Source organism: Dermochelys coriacea, chromosome 5 (assembly GCF_009764565.3).
Source record: "Dermochelys coriacea isolate rDerCor1 chromosome 5, rDerCor1.pri.v4, whole genome shotgun sequence".
Taxonomy (NCBI): Eukaryota; Metazoa; Chordata; order Testudines; family Dermochelyidae; genus Dermochelys; species Dermochelys coriacea.
In genome coordinates this window covers 123945410-123972641 of record NC_050072.1, presented here as the reverse complement: position 1 = coordinate 123972641, position 27232 = coordinate 123945410, and the positions used below count along the sequence as shown (strand labels likewise).

The 27232-nt window shown below is 47.1% G+C and overlaps 2 protein-coding genes and 1 long non-coding RNA gene across 4 annotated transcripts in view; 2 read left to right on the top strand and 1 right to left on the bottom strand.

Moving 5' to 3' along the window:
• Positions 1-21194, bottom strand: part of LOC119855970 — a 72197-nt gene extending 51003 nt beyond the window's left edge. Inside the window, exons 1-2 of the long non-coding RNA XR_006281724.1 lie at positions 21056-21194; positions 9535-9646 (exon numbers count right to left, since the gene is read on the bottom strand). This is a non-coding gene — a long non-coding RNA (uncharacterized LOC119855970). The remainder of the gene's footprint in view (positions 1-9534; positions 9647-21055) is intronic.
• Positions 4811-18007, top strand: ALDOB (aldolase, fructose-bisphosphate B). Of its 2 annotated transcripts, none has more exons than XM_038402977.2 (9): positions 4811-4964; positions 12038-12159; positions 12462-12673; positions 13247-13301; positions 14305-14465; positions 14725-14808; positions 15693-15867; positions 16423-16622; positions 17457-18007. In XM_038402977.2, the coding sequence occupies exons 2-9, from the start codon at positions 12048-12050 to the stop codon at positions 17550-17552; spliced, it is 1095 nt and encodes a 364-aa protein (XP_038258905.1). In that variant the 5' UTR covers positions 4811-4964; positions 12038-12047; the 3' UTR covers positions 17553-18007. The 2 variants fall into 2 exon arrangements, with proteins under 2 accessions (XP_038258905.1, XP_043371208.1); XM_043515273.1 differs by lacking the exon at positions 4811-4964 and adding an exon at positions 11155-11177.
• Positions 20833-26295, top strand: MRPL50 (mitochondrial ribosomal protein L50). The gene is given in 5 exon segments (XM_038402979.2): positions 20833-20911; positions 20914-20967; positions 20970-21106; positions 21108-21211; positions 24776-26295. Coding segments are annotated over 5 exon segments (765 nt in total). The 3' UTR covers positions 25167-26295.
• Positions 26296-27232: the final 937 nt, after the last annotated feature.

The window sequence follows — 27232 nt, the reverse complement described above, 5'->3', positions numbered from 1 at the left end:
GAAGAATTTGTGGTTGTGTATAGGGAGGGTATAGTTGGGCATATATGAGGAAAGGGGAATGTGTGATAGTGGGCATATCAGAGGGTGTGTTTTGTGATTGTCAGTAAAGGGATAAAAGGACTGGGGCGGGGGACAGTGCAGTGTATGATTGTGTGTGTGAGCACAGGGGCCCTGTGATTGTGTGCAGGGATGTATATGTAGAGGGCAAAGTTTGTGACGGGTGTATGTGTGTAGGCGGTTGTTGAAGAGAGCTGGGATTGGGGGGGGGAGTCTCTGCATACATGTGGGAGGGGAGTGTCAGCTAATGGGAAACTCTGTGTCCATATTAGTGGGTATTGGCAACACTGGGGGCCATTTTGTGTCTGGGCCCAGTGCAGACTCCATGAGTCTTCACCCTTGCGCCTTCCATGAAGGGCATGGGGCAGCTGCTGTCCCTCCTAGTGCCTCTTTGGTGTAAGTAATCCACAAGCAGGTGGGTTAGAGGCCAGGCTGAGGGCCTCTCCCCTTCTGCTCATGCTGGTGGAACTGGCCAAATGCAGAGAGGAGTGTACTGTGCAGGGATGGTGCAGCAAGCCCATTCCCTCTGTAGAGAAGGGGATCTGGAATCCACAGTGCCGGCTGGTGCTCCTGCTGACAAGAGGCAGGACCACCCCACATGTCTATCTCCCTGACAGTTTTGCCAGGAGGCTGCCCTGATTGAGGTGGAGCCAGGACTGCGGAAGAATTCTCATAACACTGATTAAAGGCCAGTGTTTCTGAGATGAGGATTGTGGGATGGGATGGGGAAACAGACTACATAAACCACTTCCCTGATTAGATAGCGACAAACCAGCTGGACTTTGAGATGGTTGAGCAAGATTCTAAGGCACAGAAAACAGCCAGATGGCAGCTCTCCCCAACGTGAAAGGAGAGATGAAAGGTAAACAGTCACGCATGAATACTAATCTACATCAGATCACACTTTAACTCCACCATACACAGAGCACCTTCTCTGTGCTCTGTCAGTCCCGTGTTTCCACGTGCACACACATACACACTCACACACACTTCCACCAATCAGTATATTTCCAGTTCCGTTTCAGTCACTTTATGGGCATAACCAGGCATACAAGCATTGCCACAGCTAGGGACAGGCTTTACGCTGCAGACTGGGTTTTAATCTAACTTTGCCCATTTCTGATGTGGTGGCAGATTGTGAAATGGTGTGAGGCAACTTCAGACATCACATTCCTTTTCCCGCAAGGTTAGGGCACAGTTTTCCTTCCTTGCATCATCATCAATCTTGATTTAAATACTTATATTAGGGTAGGACGTAAAGGCCTCAATCAGTATTTGAGGTTGGGAAGCTCAGATTGAGAGCGATCTTGGAAGTTTTTTGCTCCAACATGGGGCACATGTCACTTCCTGGTTTGAACTAGAGTAAATGGGGGATTCTCTATAACTTGAAGTCTTTAAATCTAGATTTGAGGATGTCAGTAACTCAGCCAGAAGTTAGAGGTTTAGTACAGGAGTGGGTGGGTGAAGTTCTTCGGCCTGCAATCATGATGGTCCCTTCTGGACTTAAAGTCTGTTTGCTAGAAGCTGGGAATGGGCAACAGGGGATGGATCATTTGAGGATTACCTGTTCTGTTCATTCCCTCTGGAGCACCTGGCATTGGCCACTGTCAGAAGATGGACCTTTGGTCTAACCCAGTATGGATGGCTAGATAGACCTTTGGTCTGACCCAGTATGGCCGGGCTTAGGAGTATTAGGGACATGTTGAACTATGCCCTGTAGAAAAACACACACACACACACACACACACACACACACACACAGAGTCCCTGATCCAAAGAATTTAAAATAATCCTAAACGGTGGTTCTTCAAATGGTTGAAGACGTGTATTCCACTGAGGTATGTATGTGCCATGCACACCAAACCCGGAGAACTTTGCCTAGCAGTACCTGTGCACACCTGAGTGGAATAAACATCTCAAAGAACAAAAGTTATGGTGCAAGTAACCGTCTTTTTATCATCATTGGGCCAAATCCTCAGCTGGCTCTTACCTATCAAGGAGCACACTAGCTTTCTAGAGTTTGCTCTAGCCTCTTCACCTTTCCCATTACGGCTCTTTGCATCACGGCTCTCGATTTTAATGTGGCTGAGGTTTAGTGCTACATCACGTAGGAATGCTTGCTCACTCCCAATCCTGTCTGGAAGACCACTCTCTCTAGGACTGGAAATAGGGTTGCTAGGTGTCTAGTTTTCGACCAGAATGCCCGGTTGAAAAGGGACCCTGGTGGCTCCAGTCAGCACCGCTGAGTGGGCCGTTAAAAGTCCAGTTGGTGCAGCAGGGATAAGGCAGCTTCCCTACCTGCCGTGGCTTTGCTCAGCTCCCAGAAGCAGCGGCATGTCCCTCAACTTGCGCCCACGCATAGGTGCAGCCGGGGGCTCCGTACGTTGCCCCCACCCCAAGTGCTGGTTCTGCAGCACCCATTGGCTGGGAACCGTGACCACCTATGCCTCTGCCTCAGCCCTGATCCCCCTCCTGCCCTCCAAACCCCTCGGTCCCTGCCCGGAGCACCCTCCTGCACCCCAAACCTCTTATCCCCACCCCAGGGCCTGCACCCCCAGCTGGAGACATCACACCCCCAGCACTCCAACCCCCTGCCCCAGCCCGTAACCCCCTCCTGTACTCTGAACCTCTCAGCCTGAGCCTGGAGCTCTCTCCTGCACCCCAAATCCCTCATTTCTGGCCCCACCCCAGAGTTGCACCCCCAGCCAGAGCCATCACCCACTCCCGCACCCCAGTCCCTTGAGCCAGCCTGGTGAAAATGAGCAAGAGAGTGAGTGTGGGGAGAGCGAATGACAGAGGGAGTGAGTGTGGGTGGGGCTTTGAAGAAGGGGCGGGGCAGGAGACGGGGCAAGGGGTTCAGTTTTGTGCGGGTAGAAAGTTGTCAACCCTAACTGGAAGCAGAATTGAGTCTCCATATTTATTCACTTTCAGAGTATTTTTAAAATTCTTCTTCCTGGCTGCTCAGAGATGCTTCTGGGCCTGTAACTCCTGTAGTGCTGGATTTCAGCCCGGAAGGAGCTGTGTGGTAGGTGATATCAAATTCTTCAAAAGGTTTTGTTTTTCTAAAAAATGCACATTGGACAATAGGAAGTTTCACTGTGTTTTCAAAAATACCTGGCAAGATTTTTAGGAATTCTGCCCAGAGTCATTGCCCTTCTGCCCAACTTCTTTCAAGGGCTCCTGTCATGTCACTTCCCCATCATGCGGGGAACGATACACCCTGGAGCACCGCTGAGCTTTCAAAAGGATCAGGAGAGACAAGGTTCCAAGCTGGGTTTTCTCTGGGGCATTCAAAGGAGCAGGAGAGAATCTGAAAGGAGCATGTTGGTATGGTAACTACCCCTGTCCTGCTTACCCCCGCCATATCCCTTTAATAAGGCTTGTCATGATAAATATCGGTTGTTACTATATAGAATCACAGCAATTAGAGGTGAAGAACAGTTAATTAGATCACTGAGTCCATCTCTCTGGAAGGGATGGAGTCCCCAGGTGAGAGATGTATCAAATAATGAAACAGATACCATAAGGCAATTAGGGTTTTCTGGCCATAGATATTCACCACAATGGCTATACATCCATGTTATTCTGCAAACAGGCTTATCAGGAAGAAAGTGAAAGGAAGAAATAACTGACCACATCCTCAGCTAGGGTGAATCACTGTAACTCCAATGACTTTCATGGAGCTATGTTTATTTACACCAGCTGAGGGTTTGTATTAGCTCTAATTGTGCATTTGTCATGGTCCAAGTCTCACACCATAAGGGGTGGATGAGCTCAGTGTGGGAGGGTGCTGGCCTCGTGAAGGTGCCCTCCTTTGATAAGAAGCCACAATTCCTTCAACAAGTGTCTGGCAGCTGCTGCTCACCTGAAGGTTATGACACATGCTACAAAAAACAGACAGAGAACGTCAGTGTCCGAGCAAACATTGCATTGTTCAGTTAAAACAAGCTCTAACGTCCAAGGCTACTATGTGTGCCATTGCTAAGAGTATGACGTTGGCTTAATGCAGTCCCTGTACTATATGTGTCCAACCCCACTGTTGTGGGCTACCTAGAATATGAAAAGCCTAAGAAAAAAGTCAGCCTTGTCTATTGTGATTTGACAAACTGAAAATATCAGCAGTATGAGCAAAGATGCCCTGGAAGCCAACTACAGCGAATTCATTTGTTTTTCAGAGTGAATAGTATGCACCACATAAGCCTAATTTGAGGGTTTAAGTGTTGAATAGGTCTTGTGCTCACCTGTCCTCCTCGGGTCAATTTCACCCCACAAACAGAATTCGAATTTGCACACTGCAATGCACTGAAGCAATTCGTGACTTTCATTCTACTGCACTATTACCAGAGACTGACTCTATTACTACGATTACATACTGAGCTTCATCACTTTGCAAGCCATATACAAAATACAAGGGAATACATGGGCCCTGGACCCAAGGGACCAAATCAGAGGGTTGCAATGCCATGGAGCTATGCTGATTTACACCAGCTGAGGATCTGGCCCTAAAATGCAAGCTCTAGCCAGGTTCACTGTAAGCATGTTTCAGTGTAGGTCTTGCAATAATTTGTACTATGTCTTGAAAGGGATGAGGAAGCTGTTGAACTGATCTGTCAAAAGAATCTTTACGGAATTTGTCATTCTCACTTGGAAAGAAACAAAACTATAATTCTTCCATGCCTGTATATGAGAGAGAGAGAATAAATCTGATTGGCTGGGCAGGTTTATGGTTCCTCAGCCAATCAGAGGTGTTGCATAGAGACACCACCTCAAACAGCCTGAAGAGGAGAGAGAAAAAAAATATTGGTGAGAACGTTATAAAAAGTTTGGGAGTTGGGAGATTGGACCTATTTGGCTGCAGCTACCTTAGAAGGAACTTTTGGCAGAGAAGGAGACACTGTCCTCAAACAGTGAGTGATAATAAACTACTGATTCATTTCTGATCTGAATGGGGGGGGGGGGGAGAAAATATGTATCTTTTCTGTAAATGTGTGGATTTTGCTTTGTCAGGAACAGCTTGTAAAACTATGCCATCGCTAGCCAAATCAGGAAAGAAACACATTCATTCTTAGTTTTTCTTTTTTCTGCAGTGATCTCTCTCATCTATCTTCTATAAATGTAATAAGCCCCATTTGATGAAATTGCTAACTATTTTGGCTTAAATTTGTAACAAAGAACACCTGGAAGAAGCGAATGTGAACACATAATCCTCATCTGTAATTCAGGAGACTGGATCAATAGCCTGTGTGTTTGTCTCTGTGTCATTTTCTGCTACTTTGTTTAAATGGTGATTTGTGTAGGTGCATGTAGGAAGATCTGGGCTGCAGCTGCAGACTGCAATCCTCTTTTTATTCCTTGCATGCACATTGCACATTCAGTGCTGATGAAGTGTTGCAACCTGCATTCGGTGTTTAATTTCCTCTGAAGTATTATAGCAGTAGTGCTGGTGAGACTGGCTTTGACAAGGAGACATAGGATAGTCTTGAAAGGAGAAGACTACATGAAAAGCGATAACAGAAGCTGTTGGCAGAAATATTCCGCTGTACTAGCAGTGGAGTTGGACCCCTTCAAATACAGAGGATGAGAACAGTCATCTTCAGTAAATTGCTCAGAGCTACAGAACATGAATAAGCTCGTTGGCAGCTGTGGACCCCTTCATCATCCGCAAGCCAGCACCCTCAACCTCCTGATTCACCCAATACTCCCACACTCCCCCCTGCTAGCATCCCAAGGACTAGAGCGCTCTAGGGGACCTGCCAGAACTTTTCACCTACTCCAGGGAAAAGTGCCAACTGCCAGCATGGCAGAACCCTCCCACAATCCCTCACTCCTACCACTACCCAGCAGGGCATGGCACCACCCCAGTCACCACCAAGAAGAAGAAACTATCCTCAGCACCTGAAAACGAGTGCTCTAACCCACCTGTCTTCCAGCTTCTGGAATAGTCCCGTATATGACCCAGCCACTCCCTAGTCCTCAGGGCACCTGTTTCCCTGTGCCTATCACCAAAAAGGAGATGCAGCAGCATTGAGCATAGAGGGGAATGCAGAGCAGTGTCCATTCCCTTCTGCAGCCATAAGCTCTGCTGGCCAGTGGAGTCACGTGCCCTATACCCTCCCACCCACTTTGTGGGATAATGTGACCTTAGCTAGTCTGGTGCAAGGGCCACTTTATGCCTGCCCCCAAAGCAAAGGATAAGAGGGGGCAAAGTTCCTAGCTCCCTCTCCTCTCCCCTACAACACCCATAGATATTTAGCAGTCTGTTAGCAAAACCTTACTTTACAAGTTGCTATAAGAAAAGCCATGGTGCATGGTGCCCACTACCTGCACACAGGTGCAGAAAACCAAACAGCCGGCAATCAGGTTTTTCAGGGAATTGGGAGATCTGATCTTCCAGCCACTTGAGAGAACTTGGACAAAATCACCATCTTCATCAAAAGTGCTTGCTCATTTTCCTAAGGCAGTGGCAGTCTGAATCCTTCATCCAGGCGCTTTTCCAGATCTGAGGCATTTTGATACATTACACTCCCGACTCCTTTTCTGTGCACAAAGGGGAAACTTCCTCTTCTGTAAGACACACAGAAAGGATCCCTTACAAACCTTCCTCCTCTGATACTTTGCAGAGGGGACCCACCTCCTAATCTACATGCTTTACATCTACAGTTTTGTCTTCATGCCTGTGGGACAGTGCGGTGTATATACTCACCACCATCAAAGCCACATGAGATGCTGATTGGCACTGTGATGGCTTTTCTCTCTCTAGCAGTTATTTTATTTTTGTAAACATGGCTGTTGATTTAATGTTCAACATATAGGCTTGTATGTGTAAAATTCAGTGCTTTAACTATTTCTGGATAATGTTCCCATTCAGGGCATGGTAGGACAGTGCCCTGGCTTTCTGTTTTATGAGCACCACAATGAATGCAAGTACAAGATTGCAGTACAAGAGAGGAAAAGGGAGCCCCTGCATGGCTTCACGCTCTTCATTTCCTGTACTCATGAACGGTTAATTCATCACTTGTTCCTCTAACAGCTGCCTCTCTGTCCCTCCTGCACTCTTGAGTGTGCGTGTTACTTTCTCTCTTCCTTCACATCTGTTTTGGGCCAAACAGCCTTTTTTATTCTAAATGCATTTCCGAAAGGACAATTTGCCTTGTATTCTACACTAATGCTTCTTTGTTTCTTCTCTTAGAGCTTCTTACTTATTTTCTTTGCCATACTTTCAGGCAATTCCCTTCCTCATTTCCCTGGGAATGAGAGGATTTTCCCCACATTTGTTTAGGAGGAATAATTTTTCTCAAGTCAACAGAAAAATACAAGTATTAAGCATTTTAGAGCAGTTTGATTCTTCAAGTTTAAAACACGTATCAGTGTGTCACATGTCACTCTCTGTACATGATCTACAGAGAATGCAGATCTGTTGCAGGTCTCATTGGGGAAGCCTGGTTCCATAGCTCAAGCAACTCATGCATTTAGCTCTGGTGGTCCCCAATTAAATCCTTTTTGTTGGCCAAGATGCCAGCCCTTGCACAAACACTTGTTACTTTTGTTTCCATTATGCAAAAGGTTAAATTTTCCATCCCAGTGTCCCCAACAGGCAGCTGAACCAGAAATCAGACTCAGGTCTTGTACTTTTTGCTTGTTTGTTATAAGCCACATTTTAAAACCTCCACCCAGGTCCATTGGTACACATTCAGCTTTTACTCATTCAAATCACTTTCATACACTTTAAGCACTACTATTTCTGTGCACAATGGTAGAATTCACTCACACAGATCTACTTGTATATGATTTGTGCATACAAATGGGATTTTGAATGTATAAATGTGCATGTACACAAGTGTTGAAGAATTGTGCTCACAAGGAATTGTGCAAACAAAGCTGCATACACCCAGAGAGGGCCAAGTGGTCAACCCCTTCCCTGCACATTTGACATATTTTATATAAAGAAGAGATAAAAGACAATCATGAACACCTGTGCCAATTGCATCCCCTCTTTTCTGCTGTCCAGAACCCAGATGTTACAATACAACTGATTTCTCCAATGGGCAAATGATATTCTAAACTGATTGTATGTAAGAAACAAAGTGCTGACGGTAATAGCCAAGGGAAAGGCATAAAGAAAGAACAAATGCTTCTAACCTGCTCTGAAGTGCAACATGCTAACAACACTGAAATCCTTCCCCAGGTTCCTTCTCCCATCCCCCATGTGCGCCTGCACTTCAGTCCATTCTATTGTAATATTAACTGAATGCAATGTTTGTGCTGATGTCTGTGACAATATTTCCCCTCTGCATTGCACCACTGTGCCTACTGGGGAAAAGTCTAAATTCCAACACAGCAATATTGACTTTCATTGCTGTGTTTTTCTGGTCCAGCTGCCTCTCTGCCAGGGACTGGGTTAGACAAACAGCCCTGTTTGTTTAAAGCACCAGCAAAGCTTGCTGGAAAGCTCTGCAGAACATTCTATTTAGCCACCACACTGCATCTGATTTTGTGCATTTTCTGTATTTTTCTTCCTTTGTTGTTGCTCTTCCTCCCCCCTTTCTGTTTTGTGAACAATTACAATAAACAGAAAAATGACACTCATGGGCCAGATCTTCAGCTGGTGTAAATTAGCATAGCTCCACTGAAGCCACTTGAACTATAACTATTTACAGCAGTTGAGGATCTGGCCCATAACTTGAAATGACTGGCCTTTTTCCACTAAGTAGATGAAGTTCAGCTGGCTGGCAGATAAAAATATTGGCAACGTCAGTAGCAGAGTCAAACATAGACCCCATATCTCCTGCATTCCTATCTACTGGACCATGCTTTCTCTTCAATAGGCCTTTATCATTTCTGTTGATACATTTATGGAAGCCTATTTTTCATGAGGCAGCCATAGTTGAGCCATGACCAGTGACGGGCCAGGTTCTGCCACCCCTGCTTGTAATGAGTAGTCTGAGTAGCACTTCTGAAATCAATGGGACTGCTCTCAAAGAAGGTTTTGCTAAGTGTAAGAGTGGCGGAATCTGGCAATAGATAACAATCTATTCACCAAAATAAATGACCATTTCTATACTCCCTGGTGTGGTTTTGTTGCACATCCATCCATTCTTTAGAATTTTGAAGGGATATTTATGCAAAACTGGGAATTTCCATCTGCTCCTGAAACTCATCTCTGTTTGATATCAGACTCCTTCGTTTAATATTGCCACTTGCTGTGGACAGGCATGTGATGGCTCATTGGTTTATGGCAGCAGCAGAGTATGGCTTTCGAAGCTGAAACTCAAAAGTGAGATTCTGATTGGCTAGTGGTGTATGTGTTGTTATCACTCTCAAATTTTCCCAGCTAAAGGGTCATCACTAAGCAGGTATACAGGGCACCTAGAAATCATCATGCCTTGGTCTAACTTCCAGCAAAACCACCATCCCATACTGTGATTCACAGCTGTCTCCCACACAATTGCTGTGCACCACAGAGAGCTAACTACTCACTTGTTACATCATCTCATTGCCACTCTTAACAGGTGGATTCCAGCAACTGTATCACAGATTTCCTTGCCATATGCACAGGGTGTAGATATTTGTCCTGACCCTTTTCCAAGACCTCAGAAAATAGTGGAGAAAAAAAATCTAAATATATCTTTTTCTCTGGGAGGATTCTACAGTATGCTGTAGTAAGGATCCAGAACACAAAGGACCAGCTTGTACAACCCTCACATTAGGGAACGCTTAAAGTGAATGGGACTGCTTATGTGAATTACTGCTTGTTGACCTGAGTAAGGGTGCCCCAGATTGGCCCTAAGACTTACAGTAGTGCTACTGAAGTGTATTGAGCTAGTATTCATCAGTGCTAGCTCTTGTTTAGGCAGTATTTTAGAATACCAAGTGCATGCTAAAAGCTGGTCTGCACAGAGTCCCATTGAAGACAGTGGGGTTCAAGGATCAGTGCCTAAGCATGTAAATTAGAGAAGTAAATGGGAGGCGACATGTCTAACAGGTAGATGAAAACAGTTCCACTCATCGCAATAGCATCCCGTCATCATGTCATGGCACTGCAGGAGTCTTCACTTCTTGCATCCCCTGTTGATCGCTTCCCTGAACCTGCAATGGCCTGTTTGTGCCTACGACTTAGCCCTTCAAAGTCATGTCTAATTTGGACCCCCTCTGAGGTAACAAGAGATCCTTTCTCCCCTCGCAGGCTACTCCCCAACCCATCCACTGGGCTCACACCTCAGCCCCATCCTGTGCTCAGTAATCCTTGTGTTGACGCTTCTAGACCCCCCTCCTTGGGGCTGATGAGGGAGCACAGAGACACTTTCTGCCCTGGGTTCCAGCTGTGTTAAAATGGGCTGCTCCTTCTAGAGGTGTAATCCTAATCTGCACCATTGCCCTGCCAGCCTGGCTCTATAACCTCACCCAACCGCTCTAACTCTGGCCCCATGCTGTGGGAGGCAAGGCACCGTACTTGGTGTACTCAGCACCACTATATCATTCACATGTGTTGCTGTTTCCCTGGCTACTTCCTACCTCTGAGCCCCTAGTGTTGTTTCCCAGTAGGCTGTGGTTAACACAGCCTCTCCTTTGGTTCCCAGGCTTCTCCCGAGGTCTTCCCTGGAACCAATCCCTGTAGCAAACCTCGTTGCCTACTCTGTCCCCATATCTACTCTAGCGACATCATCAGAGGACCCAACCACATCAGCCACATTCACCTGCACATCTACTAATGTTATATATGCCATCATGTGCCAGCAATGCCCCTCTGCCATGTACATTGGCCAAACCGGACAGTCACTACGTAAAAGAATAAATGGACACAAATCGGACATCAGAAAATGTAACATACAAAAGCCAGTGGGAAAACATTTCAATCTTCCTGGACATTCTATAACAGATTTGAAAGTAGCTATACTTGAACAAAAAAACTTCAGAAACAGACTTCAAAGAGAAACAGCAGAACTAAAATTCATTTGCAAATTTAACACCATTCATTTGGGCTTGAATAGGGACTGGGAGTGGCTCATTACAGAAGCAGCTTTGCCTCTCCTGGAATTGACACCTCCTCATCTATTGTTGGGAGTGGACTACATCCACCCTGATCGAATTGGCCCTGTCAACACTGGTTCTCCACTTGTGAGGTAACTCCCTTCTCTTCATGTGACAGTATATTTATGTCTGAATCTGTAATTTTCATTCCATGCATCTGAAGAAATGGGGTTTTTACTCACGAAAGCTTATGCTCAAATAAATCTGTTAGTCTTTAAGGTGCCACCGGACTCCTTAAAAAGAAAAGGAGTACTTGTGGCACCTTAGAGACTAACAAATTTATTAGAGCATAAGCTTTCGTGAGCTACAGCATCCGATGAAGTGAGCTGTAGCTCACGAAAGCTTATGCTCTAATAAATTTGTTAGTCTCTAAGGTGCCACAAGTACTCCTTTTCTTTTTAAGACTATCAGAGGAACAGTGGGGGGTGGGGTGGGAGGGAGAAATACCATGGGGAAATAGTTTTACTTTGTATAATGACTCATCCATTCCCAGTCTCTATTCAAGCCTAAATTAATTGTATCCAGTTTGCAAATTAATTCCAATTCAGCAGTCTCTCGTTGGAGTCTGTTTTTGAAGCTTTTTTGTTGAAGTATAGCCACTCTTAGGTCTGTGATCGAGTGACCAGAGAGATTGAAGTGTTCTCCAACTGGTTTTTGAATGTTATAATTCTTGACGTCTGATTTGTGTCCATTCCTTCTTTTACGTAGAGACTGTCCAGTTTGGCCAATGTACATGGCAGAGGGGCATTGCTGGCACATGATGGCATATATCACATTGGTAGATGAGCAGGTGAACCGGACTCCTTGTTGTTTTTGTAATATAGAGAACCTCACTCCCACCAGAAGGAGATACATGAGATTGTTGTGTCTATATCCAATCAATGTGATTTTACAAACACTATCCACAACAGAACTCAGTTTGGAACAATGGGTGTCTCTGTGTCTCCTCCAGAACAGCCATCATGACCCACCAGTTTCCAGCGCTGACTCCACAGCAGAAGAAGGCTCTGTCTGACATAGCACAGCGGATTGTGGCTCCAGGAAAGGGGATCCTGGCTGCGGATGAGTCTGTGGGTGAGTTGAACAGTTATTGATATTTCTTAGTGACCTTCAAGCCATTTTGCTTTTCAAATAATTTGAGATACCAGGCAGGAGTCAATGAATCCCCATCTTTCTTCAGGAGCAAGTGGTCCATCAGGGCAGGGTTGGTGTCCGTAGACAGAACTATGAGGGCATGGGCTGAGGAGAGAAGCCCAGGTCTGCACAAACACAGAAGGCCTAATTCTAAGTTACACCACCCTTGCAATTATACAAGATAAATGAAAGGACAATCATTCCCAATATCGTGTTCTCTGACCTTCGGCCCCTCTTGCTAGGTACTATGGGGAGCAGACTGCAGAGGATCAAGGTGGAGAATACAGAGGAAAATCGCCGCGCCTTCCGAGAGATCCTCTTTTCTTCAGATGCCTCCATAAATCAAAGCATTGGGGGCGTGATCTTTTTCCATGAGACCCTCTATCAGAAGGACAGCAGTGGAAAGCCATTCCCAGATGTCATCAAAGACAAAGGCATTGTGGTGGGAATAAAGGTGAATCTCTCCAAGGGCCCTGCTGGCACAATAGCCCCAGAGCCCTTCCCAGTGTGAACTGTGCCCAGCAGGGATCTCGCTGATAAGCAATCCTCTTTTGTCATTCTGGCACCATGCTCTGCATTACCCCTGCAGCCAATGCTCCTGTACTATTAGCCAAGGCACAGCTACAGCCACTGATCCTGACTTGTTTTATCCAGCAAATCCCACCACCCCCTAGAGCGCTTGCTTCACCCTTCCATCCCCTTGTCCTCAAGACTCTTGATTCCATCCTCTCCAGTGACTCTCCCCAACTCCTAGAGTTCTGGGGTTGTTCCCACCAACAATTCTGCTTCCCACTCCCAGTGCTCTGTTCATTGTCATGCATTGTTCTCTCTTGCAATTTCCCCATTCCCCAGCGCTTGTTTTCTGTCTCTTCCAGTGACTCTGCCCACCGACTCTCCTGCACCATTTGTCACAGTGACTTCTGCTGATGAAGGCTGAGGAATCTATACTAGCTCTGGGTTACAGTAGCAGAAATTATACTGATCTGTTAATTGTTAACACGTCTTCCTTTCCATATACCTCTCCTAGCTAGATAAAGGAACAGCCCCGCTGGCAGGAACAAATGGAGAAACCACCATTCAAGGTGAGACATTTCCTCTAAACCATCAAGAATGGGGTTGCATTTCCTGACAAGGAGAGATTTAAAATGACTGGAGTATATAGGGCTCAGCTATGGTTCTTAAAGTGAAAGCCATGTGGGAGACACAAGTGCACTACACAAGCAGCAGTAGCTGGAAGTATTGTGCTTGCAAAGGGCAGGAGCAAAAGAGTATCTCCAAAGGCACAGGAGGCTGTGTGTGTGTGTGGGCAGAGGTATGTGCTCATTGGCACCCCTTGCTCCCCACTTAGACACTTGGGCATAATGCACTCCACCACCACCACAGCCCTCCAGATACCAGCCAGCATGCAGAGAGCAGCCTCCCCCGCCCAGAAACATCCCTTTTGGCTTGATGAGCACTGCCAGCAGCACCAGTGGCTGCAAGGTAATAAGTAGGCAGAAGGGTAGTAAGTTACAAGAACTCTGTCTTGCTTCAAGGCATAAAACTGATCACCAGCTGGGATCAGAAAGGGTTTATCCCTTCACTCCCCACAAGTTAACATTACATGGTTGTTCATGTGTATTTTGGGGGGTGAAATTAGATGGGACTAGTGGTCCTCCGAGGTATCAGGTTTTACACAGTCAGAATCAGGAGATCAGATTTTATGTACTAATCCTCTGACTTTGTGCAACAGTTTCTGTTTCTAACATTATGGGTCCTGCATGATTACTGTCCCAGAGGCCTTGCTAACCATAGATTATACCCAGGGTTTCCCTAGTTACCATCCTAGCTCTGTCCATTTAAGGAAGACCATTCCCTGAGGGCCATACTGTGAGCAGCTACTGCATTGGGCATGAAGCCTGCACAAGGACCACACAATAGCAGTCTCCATGAGAAGAAGGTAGGAGCCACAGGCCACCTCCACCCCCGTACTGGCTCTGCATCCCCACCTCCACAGGGTTGCGTAGAGGACACAAAGTTCAGCCCCGACCACATAAATCTGGAGGCTCTAACTAAGGCACCTTCCTTTCCCTTTAATACTTGCAGGGCTGGATGGGCTCGCTGAGCGCTGCGCCCAGTATAAGAAGGATGGCGCTGATTTTGGCAAGTGGCGTGCTGTGCTGAAGATCACAGAAACAACTCCCTCCACTCTAGCCATCCAGGAGAATGCCAACACACTGGCACGCTATGCCAGCATCTGCCAGCAGGTATAAACTCTCAATGTGTCTGTGAAATAGTTCCCTCCCTTCCTGTGATGTGGGAATAAGTGATGTCCTTTCCTACTCTTTTTTGAAATAGTTCCCATGTGTTTGAGAGGAGGCTTCTTTGTCCGTCAGGCTGAGAGAGTCTGTTGGTATCTTCTCTTTTCCGGTAGTTCTCTTTGCTTTACTACCCCTTTCTCAGGTTATCCCAGATAGGGCAGTCTCTTGTCCAGATCTCCACTGACTTCTGTTTTTCCATTCTTAGCATGGGTTGGTGCCCATTGTAGAACCGGAGGTCCTACCCGATGGAGAGCATGACCTCCAGCGCTGTCAGTATGTTACAGAGAAGGTAAGATTTTTACCTACCAGACATGTCCCATTTTCATCAATCAGCATAATAATAATACTTAGCTCTTACACAGAGCTTTGTATCCATAAGTCTCAAAGAACTTTCTTATCTCCATTTTACAGATGGAGGGTGGGGTGGGCGACGGAAGGAGGCACTGAAAGGTTAAGTGAATTGCCTAAGGTCACACAGTAAGTAAGTGGCAGAGGTGAGAATAGTGCCCTAGCCACGAGGCTACCCTGGTTTCCTCGCTGAGAAGGGCTCACCCTTCTAAGAGAAGAGGTATCATCCAGGTTTCCACTACCATTCCATATTTTCAGGTTTCAGAGTAGCAGCCGTGTTAGTCTGTATTCGCAAAAAGAAAAGGAGTACTTGTGGCACCTTAGAGACTAACAAATTTATTAGAGCATAAGCTTTCGTGAGCTACAGCTCACTTCATCGAATTCATCGAAATGCATCCGATGAAGTGAGCTGTAGCTCACGAAAGCTTACGCTCTAATAAATTTGTTAGTCTCTAAGGTGCCACAAGTACTCCTTTTCTTTATTCCATATTTTGTAACTTTCCCGTTCCAGAGCAAGGTAGGTTTGATGGGCTAAAGCCAAGAATTCCATGACTATGGAGAATGAATTCCTCTATCATCCCAGGGGACAAATACTTCCCCATAGCAGGTTTGGAGGGCTTGTTGGTAAAGTGATGGAAGGGGGGTTGAAGCCTAGCCTGGATAAAACATGGACAGTGAATTCCGCTCTCACCCCAGATATAGGTTGTCCCTCTACAGCAGGTTTGGAGACCTGGATCCCACTGGTGAATCAGTATGGAAGTGAAGTCAAGCATTGAGCGAACATGAATAAGCATTGAACGATCCTCCTTTCTCATTGTTTCCCAGGTCCTGGCTACTGTCTACAAAGCCCTGAATGATCATCATGTCTACCTGGAGGGAACACTGCTGAAACCGAATATGGTGACTGCTGGGCATTCCTGCCCCAAGAAGTACACACCTCAGGAGGTAGCCATGGCAACAGTCACTGCCCTCGATCGCACTGTTCCTGCCGCTGTTCCTGGTAACTCATTATTATCCATTGCTTCTCCGTGCAGACTCAAAGATCATCCATCCAAGTGACTCAAACGCTTATTGGGGTTGCTTGTAGGACCTATTGTGATTTGAAACCATCAAGTCTCATGTACTGAGGTGCAGTAAGACCTTAGTGGGAGGGTCAGTCCACCATGTCTCCCTTGTTTAGTCTCCCTTTATATGTCTCCATTTGCTTCCATTTAATGACCTGTTCTGTTCCCAAGGGGCTGGGTTGTGTGGTTGTTGCATTGATAGATTTTAAGAGAATTTGTTGCATCTCCAGTTATGGACAGAACAGCAGACACGAGTGGTAGGTTTGACTGGGCATCATATGTAATTTCACTGATAGGATACAATATCTATGGATATGCAGTTGACCTAATTCTCTTCAGTCTCACCTAAATGCCTTCCTTGGGAAAATAGAGATTGGTGATTTTTTATGTTCCTGCTGCCTCCACTACAAGATTCTGCTTCATCTCAGGACATCAGAGTGAATCAGTGGTCTCTAAACTTTTAAGTCTTTTTTTTTTTTTCTGTCCTATAGGAATCTGCTTCCTGTCTGGAGGCCAAAGTGAAGAGGAAGCTTCTCTCAACCTCAGTGCCATCAACCAGTGTTCTTTGCCCAAACCCTGGAAGCTGACCTTCTCATATGGACGGGCTCTGCAGGCATCAGCACTTGCTGCATGGGCTGGCAAACCTGAGAACAAGAAGGCTACGCAGGAGGCATTTTGCAAACGGGCACAGGTATGGGACCTTCACTTCATTATCATGACTGAGCAGACTCCAGACCTTCCAGTTCTAAGTCTAGGTCTTTAAAAGAGCCATCACCCTACTTCAGAGAGATACTGCACAACACATTGTGTGATAAATGGGGACATGTTCCCCAAGTTCTAAATATTCCTGTTGCTTTGATCCATCCTTGTGTTTCATGTTCATCCAAGGATGATTCTTTCTTGAGTTTGGTTCTTGGCTGACAGCCCTGCACACAAGTCTAACACAGGAAATTGCTGTGCAAACTTCCCCTCAAAGCCCCAATAATAGTCCTCAAATCTACTCTGGAGACATCTGTAAGAATAAGTGGGTGGTTTATTCTTAGGGTGACCAGATATCCTGATTTTATAAGGACAGTCCTGATTTTGGGAGCTTTTTCTTCGATAGGCACCTATTTCCCCCACCCCCGTCCTGATTTTTTACACTTCCTATCTGGTCACCCTATTTATTCTCCTTACCCAATCAATCTTTGGTTTCTTTGCTGAGACTGCCAACTAGGATGCTAATTAAAGGTAATTTCTGTGGACATGTTTACAATATGGGTAAAGTTGTCTGAGATGATTAGCTCATTTTATATAGGCCAACACACAGCTATCAGATGCAATAACTTTTGATCATTACCATTCTGCCTTAGAAGTATAACAGTCTTTATCTTATCTGTTTCCTAAATTCTCCAATCCCCCTTGTAAATTTTGTTCGGGAATTCACAGAAGCACTCCTTATTTCCCTGTGTTCTTTACTTCTCTGTTTTTTTATTTTTACTCTCTCCTCTGGGTAACTGTTTCTCCCTCCTTTTTGTTTTTTCAGATTAACGGGTTAGCATCCAAAGGACAATATATTGTCTCTGGGAAGAGTGATACAGCTGCGAAACAATCCCTTTTCACCGCCAGCTACACATATTAGGGTGTGGGAATACACCACCACCCTGTCCCTCTAGGGGGACTGAAAAAGAAAAAATCCTAACCCTGTAAAGGAAACTGGAAATCATGTGGGTTCAAACTATGGGCTCAACCGCACACTTTAATCCTAAAATGTAGGGAGAAAATCACCTCATCTTATCCAAGAAAATGGTATCTGTTTTACAGGCTTAGCCCCTACTGCCATTGATAATTTACCAAATTGGTCTCTCCCCCTGAAAGGGTGGTTTTTTTACTTTGTACCCTAGAAACATGGGAATGCGGGCATCAATTTTCATCCCATGTCATCAATTTTCTCTGTTCACTAGCAAATAAAGCACAGGCCCCCTCCAAAACCATACTCTGCAGCTGGAGAGAGCACACTGGACTCCTGTATTACACATTCTAGATATTGTTTTCAATCTATGGGCTGTGAATAAAGCATCTGCAACTGTGAAATTATGTTAATCTGATTCATTTTAATTGTGTGTGAAAGTTTAATTCTGTCTCACAAGTGCACATATACACCTTGGGCTTACTTTCAACAGCTTGTTGAATTGTATGTGTACGAACTAAACCAGACAAAATAATTGCCTGTGAATGGCCAATGAGATCAAAAACATATTTAAAAAAAAAACGAAACTCTGCATTTCTGATAATGACTCAGGCCTTGATCCTGCAATGTGAGTTCAGAGGGCCTTCCTGCAAGGCACAGCTTTCAGGGTCATAGCCATAGATAGTTAAAGCTACCTTCAAAGACTGTGTCCAGAGAATCCTTCTCTTCAATTTTATGCTGAGCCTGGTGCATATTGGGACAGGACTTTGAGAGCTGAGTTAATGATGTGTGTATAATACCTAATTCTTACATGGCACTTTTCATACACAGATCCCAAAGCACTTTACAAAGGAAATAAACACTGCTATCCCCATTTTACAGACTGAGGAAACTGAAGCACAGAGACATTATGTGATTTGTCCAAAGCTACTCAGAACCCCAGAAAGAGAACCCGTCTCCTGAGTTCCCAGGCAAACTCTGTCCACTAGGTCCTGCTGCCTCTTAGATACTGATCCAGTGCACACACGCTCTCTAAACTTGTAGTCATTGTCACATTCTGGGGTTCAATCCAAATGAGTGAGGGGTTGTATCATAGCCTGCCCTGTAACCCTGGATGTCTCACAATGCTTTGCTGTTGTATTTCCCAACCTGAGCTGCTCACAGTCTACCACCATGCAGGTCACACCCTGAGGGTCTGTATCCAGCCACAGCCCTGTCCAGCAGCTCTGACCCCTGCAGCCTGTCAGCAAAACATCAGTCACACGCTGGCTTCCACCAGACTTGGTTACTACTTGCAGGATGACCCCAACACACTCCCAGTTCCAAATTTTCCAAAATCAGGTGTTCTGCACTGTCCAACCCTTTCCTGAACAGTTCCGATGCTAAAGGTTTATTGCTCCTGTAAAGAGTCAATATTCAACAGTTTGCTACTTTAACTGGAGTTACCGAACAGTTCAGTCTCAACACAGCATTGGTTTGGTTTAGATTTAAAAAAAATTAAACAGGTTTATTAACAAAAGAAGATAGGATTTTAAGTGAGTTCAAGTATAAGAGATAAGTTAGAAATGGTTATGAGCAAATAAAAGTGAAAATGCACATCTACAAATCTAAAACTTAATCTAGCAAGGCTTTGTTCGAGATCACCTCTCTCACCCAGTCTTCCAGCAAGATGGTAACTGACCCTTTCCTTGGTAAGGATCTCTCCCCAAGGCCCAAGAATATTGGTGCCTTTGTTTTCTTAGGTGAAAGAGAGCGATCACTTGGGGTTCTCTGCTCCTTTCTTTTATAGTCTAGTGAACCCATGAATTAGATTCTTCTGAAGATTCCCCGCAAAGCAAAGATTATTCAAACAATAAAGAAGGCAATATGGAATAGGGTGGTGAAGGAGGCACCTTTCTTCCCACCTGTGTTTGCAGAAATGCAAATTTGCTTCATCTTCTGTCAATTCCTCTCCCTGCTATCTTGAGGACCCACTTTACTATTTATATATAAACTGAGGTAAAACACACATCCCTCTGTTTAGGATAGTCCTGTTTAACAACCTTTGCCTAGGCATGGCTGTGTGGTTTTCAATGTGTGCTAACATCATACAGGGGGATTTCATAACTTCCCATATAATGCTGCTACACACATTGCACCAAGATATTATTGACCAGCAAGTTATTAGTTTTCAAATGATACCTCACAAGGTATCTTTGTACAAAGATGATTACAATAGTGTGTAGGGTGTGACTATGGGGCGCTTTTGATCAAGTCACCCTATGTAACTCATGGTTGTGTGAAATACAACAGTACTTTTCTTCCCCTAAAAAACTACATTTCTCTGCAAAATGTTCCCAAGATTGAAAAACACATCTGCCATTCAAAAGTGACTGCTGCTCTGCTCGGCAGCCCAACCAAGAAGGAATGGCGGACTAGAGTCAGCCCCCTGGAGTATGCGGTGATGTTTACTGCACCATCCTCATTGCCTGCCGGCTCTATTCTAGGTACCCCAAGTAGGGACTTGTTAACCTAATGCATTGCTGAGTCAGGAGGCTGAACAAAGGGATTTAATGATGCAGGTGAGCCCATGCACCACATGTATACCCATGAACCAAAGCATGGCTGATACAACCATCTCGGGCTTGCAGCTATAAGAGCACCTCAGTATTGTCACTTTTCAGAGTAGCCGCCGTGTTAGTCTGTATTCGCAAAAAGAAAAGGAGGACTTGTGGCACCTTAGAGACTAACAAATGTATTTGAGCATAAACATCCGATGGAGTGAGCTGTAGCTCACGAAAGCTTATGCTCTAATAAATTTGTTAGTCTCTAAGGTGCCACAAGGCCTCCTGTTCTTTTTGAGTATTGTCACCGTCATCGTTCAAAAACCGCGCGTCAGGCCCCAATAATGAGACAGGCCTAAAAATAATGAGATTTGAAAGCTACAGGTTGGGCTCTTGCTGAGTCTTCAGGGTGCCCTGGGACACGCTCTCCAGCTTTCCTCCACACTCACGAGGGCTAGAAACGTCCTTTAACCCCCCCCCCCCCTTCCCCGAAAGCTGAGATTCCCACATAATCACAGCTCTGGATCAAGAGCTGGGCTTCATGAAAAGCATTTAAAAAAAAAAAAAAAAAGTCACAAAACTCATGCTAAGCTCAGGGCCCGGCGGGACACGGAGCCCCACGCGGCCGCTCCCCAGCTGGGCCACCAGCCGCTCCCCACGGGCACGGAGGAGGCCCCCTCCCGGTTGCCATGGCAACAAGCGCCCCGGCCGCCGCCGCCGCCAGCTGCAGACTCTTCCCACGTCCTCCGGGCCGCATCCCGCTCAGCTCCCACCCGGGCCACGAGCCGCCGGAGGCCGCCGCGAACTACATCCCCCAGAGCGCTCCGCGGGGCCGTGCCTCGCCCAGGGGACCGAAATAGCCCATGACTACCCTTCCCATGAGGCAACGCGCGCTCCCGGAAACAGTCCTACCTCTCCCGTCGTGCCACGGGCCTTACGTCCGCAGGCGGGGCGGGGGCAGTCTGCCTGTGTCCTTTCCAAGATGGCTACCGCCTGCGGGCTCGTGGGCGCCTGGAGGCGGCTGAGTCTGGGGGTGCCGCCGCGCAGGGCATTGTGGGGAGGCCTGAGGTAACCCCGAGGGAGGCTCGGTGGCCGAGCTACTCTCGGCCCCTCCCGCTGAGCTGAGGCGCCCGGCGTGCGAGCGGCCGCCGGCCCCAGCCTCGTTCTAGCCTTCAGCCCCGCCCCCCCCGCCGGCTGGGGCCGCGCGGCCCGCTGGCGGTTGGCCCTGCCCCTGCGCGAGCTCGCCGCGAGCTGCCTCGCCTCGCCCGCACGGGCAGCCGCGGCTCAGCCGGCCCCAGCCTCGTTCTAGCCTTCAGCCCCGCCCCCCCGCCGGCTGGGGCCGCGCGGCCCGCTGGCGGTTGGCCCTGCCCCTGCGCGAGCTCGCCGCGAGCTGCCTCGCCTCGCCCGCACGGGCAGCCGCGGCTCAGCCGGCCCCAGCCTCGTTCTAGCCTTCAGCCCTGCCCCCCCGCCGGCTGGGGCCGCGCGGCCCGCTGGCGGTTGGCCCTGCCCCTGCGCGAGCTCGCCGCGAGCTGCCTCGCCTCGCCCGCACGGGCAGCCGCGGCTCAGCCGGGCCCGGGCTCGCCGGGCAGCGGCGGGTACCCAGGGGCCACGGCCAGCTCTAGGATTTTTGCCGCCCCAAGCAAAAAAAAAAATAAAAAATTTTTGGCTGCCCCCGCTTTTTTTCGTGCCCCCCCTCCACCCCCCCCCTTGCTCGCGGCTCTGCCCCAACTCCACCGCTTCCCAGCCCCTTCCCCACGTGCTGCATTTCCCCCCCCCCATTGCTTCCTGTGGCTCTCCCCCCCCCCCCGCAGCAACCCCCTGCCCTTGCTCACCTCCGCTCCGCCTGCTCCCCTGAACCCCCCGCCGCTCTGGCAGGGGAGCAGGTGGAGCGGGGGGGGGTAGAGGAACCGCTCCCTGCCCCAGCTCACCTCTGCTCCGCCACCGCTCGGCTTCTCCCCCCTCCCTCCCAGGCTTGCTGCACCAAACAGCTGTTTCGTGCCCAGCAAGCCTGGAAGGGAGCGGGAAGAAGCAGAGCGGCGGCTGCAGCGCGCTCAGGGGAGCAGGCGGAGGCGAGCTGGGGCGCCGGGGGCCCATTTCTAGTGGAGGCATGGCTGGTGCCAGAATGCCGCCCCTAGAAATGTGCCGCCCCAAGCACCTGCTTGTTTTGCTGGTGCCTAGAGTTGGCCCTGCTAATGGGAAAGTCTGACTTGTGCCCTGCTCCTGCAATTACACCCATGTGAGCAGAATTTTGCATCTACACCAAGCCCCCGGGCATCACGGGAGGTTCAAGGTCCACCTACATGGGATTCAATTGCAGACTCAGGGCCTAGCAGCCCTAACTACTAACCCACTTTGCCAGAGACAGATGAGTTCTGGCTATGGGGGGATATTTTTAGTGTGGTGATTTAAGCAGAAGTCAGGTAGTTAAAACCCACTAAAATATAAAGAACTTTTAGAGGAGAACAGTTGCGATAAAAAGGGTCTGCAAAGACCCTGCTGGCAGATCAGCTTAAACGCATAAGAAAAAATAGAGAATTCCCTTTGTTCTCACTTCCACATCATGTACCATTTCACACCATCAGCTAGCTGTATTACAGGGGTTTCAAGTTCTGCTGAAGCCTCAGGTCCCAAGCATTGCTAGAGACAAGATACTGGACTAGGATGGGCTACTTGTCTGACCTAGTATGGCAACTCCTTCCCTAAATTCTGATAAGCTGGAGATTAGTTTGGAGAGATCATTTTCAGGCCAGATTTTCTAAAGAGCTCAGCACCCAATTGCTCCCACTGACAGCAATGGGATCTGTTGGGTGCTGAGCACTCATGAAAAATCTGGTCATTTAATTTAGATGCCTAAGTGACAACTGAGCTATTAGAACAAATTAGGCCTTCATTGCAAAACTTTACATACATATATAAGAACTAAAATATCTCTGAGGCAGCAGCACTCTCTCTTAGCTAGAGACTGGTCATTTAAATGTGGCCTGTGAAGGACCACTACCAGCTAGACGCTGCTCTCTGTCCCTCATCATCCACTTCAACCAGTCTTGAAAATGGTTGTCATGCTGATATAGACAAACCTAAAACGTGACTGACCCCCTGCTAGAGTTAGCGATTGGCCAGGCTGGCTTATGGCAGGTGTTAAACTTGTTTGGCTTCGTCTGCAACAGTGGGACAGTCATTTGCCATACCAGTCAGAAAGGGACGTGTTTTGTCTAAGCTGGCTTGTTTCTTAGCCTAGACAAGTGCATGGAGATTGACGGAGAAGAATTAAACCTTGTTTATCTTTGTTTGAACAGGCTTACTGAAAGAGTACTGAAAAAGGAAGGTGAAACCAGAGTCAAGCTGTTAAATAGATGAGAGTAAATGGGTGTGGTAGCCAGAGGTTACCCTTACAATTTGCCCTGAGTAAACTCGGGTGAGGGAGAGGCAGCGCGTTCAGGGGAGCAGGCGGACTGGAGGGGAGCAAGGGTAGGAGGGAGCACAGGAAGTAATGGGGGCGAGGTAGAGGAACTGCTCCCTTCCCCAGCTCACTTCTGCCACCTCCCCCGAGCGCACCGCTGCTCGGCTTCTCCCTCCCAGGCTTGCCACGCAAAACAGTGACTGTAACAAACAGCTGTTTTGCGGGCGGCAAGCCTGGAAGGGAGTGGGGAGAAGCGGAGCAGCAGTGGTGCGCTCAGGGGAGCAGGCGGAGCGGAGGTGAGCTGGGGCGGCAGGGGCACATTTCGAGCGGCGGTATGGCCAGCGCCGGAATGCTGACCCTAGAAATGTGCCGCCCCAAGCACCTGGTTATTTTGCTGGGGCCTAGAGCCGGCCCTGGGCACGGCGTAGCTAACACTGCCTGCGCCGCAGCAGCTGGGCTCACGGAGAGCTCGCATCTGCCTGCCTTTTCGTGTAGACTTAGGGCTTGTCTACATTGCAACGTTGTGGACAAAACTGGTTTCTTTCAGGGATGCTTTCAAAAGCCCCCTGTGAAAGACAAGTTTTGCCAATGCAAATGGCAGCGTGAACACTGCTTTGTCTCCTGCTGACAGAGCTAATGCCGCTCGTGGGACTGGAAGTATTTTGTTTGCAAAAGTGCTGACAAAATACCAACAGAGCGTTTACACACGCTGGATTTTAGCAAGAAGGCTGCATTAACACAGCCTTGTCGCTAAAAGCTGCATAGTGTAGACAAGCCCTCAGCTACACAGACTCCAAGGACAGTGTAGACATGCCGCCAGGGCCCGGCTACCCGACAGCTGCTACACTAGCACAGCACCCCGCTGGAGGTGTGCCACTAAAGTACCATAAACCTTCGTACAGTCACTGTGAGCACCTCAGTCTGAGGCCTCACAAAGATGCTGTGAAAGTGCAGGGGCACTTGCTCCGTGAATATTATTGAAGGTGAGCCTTCTGGAAAAAGCTGGGACGAGGCTCAGAGTGCTGATGTTTGTATTGAGTGTGTATGCAAATCAGTGAAGGAAACAGCTTGCTCTGTCTTCAGTGCTGGCCTGTGTAAGAGCTATCAGATTGTGGTAGTGAAACCAAAAATGAGTGTGAATCGGGGGAGGAGGGGAATCTAATCTAAATGGAAAAGGACACTTCAGTTCAATAGCAGCTGGGAGATTTAAAATACTTCCTTCTGATTAACAGGAAGAAGGTGAAAGAACCAGAGGAGGTTGAAACAGCTGTTCTAGTGAAAGAACCACCCATCCTGGCATGTCCCCCACCACGCAGTAGGAAGTATCTTCCCCCAGAGGATCTCCAAAGTCGTCTGGAGTCTCACGTCAGGGAAATTTTTGGACCTTCACTCTCTGAGGACTGGCAAAAGGCTTCACTAAAAGAAAGCAAGTTAAAGTATCGCCTGCTGACACAACTGGCCGCAGAACTAGGCCATGCGGTCCCCAATTCACAACTCCACCAGATGTGCACTGCTGGGGATGTCTTAGCTTTCTACGGCACACAGGTCAAAGATGCCTCAAAATTTGACGAGCTATGCACTGCAGAGCTGCCCTCAAACCTAAAGATTATGTGGGAATACTGAGTCATGCCAGAGAAGAGGGATAACTTCTGGGATGATGTCTAGGCGAGATTCATCATGGTGATGGTCTACACATCATATACGCCATTGGGAGTTCATTAAAATATCTTCAGATTTAAAGGACACTGCTTACTGCTTCAAAAAAAAACCCCAAAAACAAAAACACCACGCTTTTGTTATGATGCGTCAGTGACAGCGTGGTCAGTAAAGAGAACGTTTGTATCCCCTCTATTCCAGGCCATGCTCCTTATTTAAGGGTACAGCTACACTGTAAAAACAAACAAAAATAGCAGTGAGTTTCAGAGCCTGTGTCAACCGACTCTAGCTTATACTAGGAAGCTCAGACTCAGAGCTGTAGGTCTCTTTTGCTGTGTAGACATACCCTACAAGTAATAGAGATTGAGGATAAACAAAGGGCACTGATCCTTGCATCACTGTAAACTTCATTACTGGAATCAGTATTGCATAATGCGGCTTTGTGACCTTGCATATATATGATGTAGAGAGAGACTGATATTGAGGGAATCTGTCAGACTTATTCATGTGTGCTGGAGCTAACAGATTGTGGAGGAGGGGTGTGGAAAAAGTCACCCTCTCCCTTTCTCCAGTGTATCTTGTAACAGTCAGCCTTCTCTGGATGGGGTGGAAATGTAGGTCCTATCAGCGGTAGTACAGTCAAAAGCAATTCCAGATGCACAGTCTGCAAATCCATTAGGTGTAGGGTGTTTAGATTACAAATTGGTTGCTCTAGAAGAAACTGCTATGTGGATGTACCAAAACAAACTAAACTGGTTGCTTTTAGACAATGAGCTCTAGGCTAACTTAAAATAACCATTGACTTAAGTTAACATTTTCAGGTATCACCAAGATTAAGTATCGCTATTAAATTTCCTAGTTAAGGACCCTCACCATATACGAGGAAATAGAGTTCTGGTCCCCTCAGCAGTTGCTTATTACAGTGTTCACTCCATTCAGAAGTTTTCCTTACCACACAGCATAAGTGCATCTCCAGTAGTTAGCAAGAGTAGACAGTGGTGGTGATTTGATGTACATACCCATCAACGATGTATGAAACAAAAATGAAAACATTTTGTAAGGAAATGTAAAATAAATGACAAGGTGTGGAAATGTACTGGTGTTGATTGTGTGTGACTTCTATCTTTCACAGACAAGTTTAAATGCAAGGGTGGTCATTTGTGGGTATATGAGCGTGGGTCTGGGGGAGGATGAATATATCTACACCACCACACATGGTGAGCCTGGGTGGATCCCTTTGGGTAGGAGGCGTTTACAGGAACTTGTATTAACAGATAATGCAGCATTGTGGAGCAGGCATAGAACGGCTTAGATTGTATTGCTCAGCAGACCTTTTCATAGTCTGCATGTGGCACTCCTGCTCTAGGATTTTTTTTTTAGTTTACTTGAGTGCAAACATATAGGTTGTGTCAGTTTTGAAGTACAGTGAGCAGCTTCCGCTTTCAATTGTGGATTCCTATTACAAAGGTTATTTGTTTGCTTTAATCAACAAATTTCATAGCCATCACTTTATCACAATTCCCAAAAAGTTACTAGGGAACTCATACTCCCAAGTGCATCTTCCCTTGCCAGTCCAGAGAAGTTCTAACTTTGCCTCATAGTGATTCTTTTAATTGTTTTGGATGATGCTTTAGTAGAAACAGCTACTTCTGGTAGCTATGTATATGGGTGGGCTGGGAGAGGTGTGTAGAAGAATTAACTCACCATAGGTGCATCCCTTTGTGACTGGGCATGGCATAGCAGGCTCTCCTCCTCTAGCACCTTATGCTGACAATCACTCTGGTTCTTGCACTGGTCTCCCTCTTGTACCTCCGCTCTCTAGTCAGGTCACATTTAGTTTTGCCCCTTCTAGGGTAATAGGAAGTCTAACAAACAAATGTGTGATCCCTCCAGCCAGTCTGTCACCATCAGTTCAGGGCCCAGTGGTCCATTCACTATTTTCTCAGGATATCCAGTAGTCCATGTCACCTTAGAGGCTTCACACCACCTTATCAGGTGAGCCCAGGCCTGCCTTCTACACTGGGTTCTAATCC

Bases quoted from the DNA above. Each gene is read 5' to 3' on its own strand.
- ALDOB (XM_038402977.2), top strand. From the start codon at position 12,048: ATGACCCACCAGTTTCCAGCGCTGACTCCACAGCAGAAGAAGGCTCTG. The intron at 12,674-13,246 runs GTGAATCTCTCC...TACCTCTCCTAG, and splicing joins GCATTGTGGTGGGAATAAAG to CTAGATAAAGGAACAGCCCC. The intron at 15,868-16,422 runs GTAACTCATTAT...TCTGTCCTATAG, and splicing joins TGTTCCTGCCGCTGTTCCTG to GAATCTGCTTCCTGTCTGGA.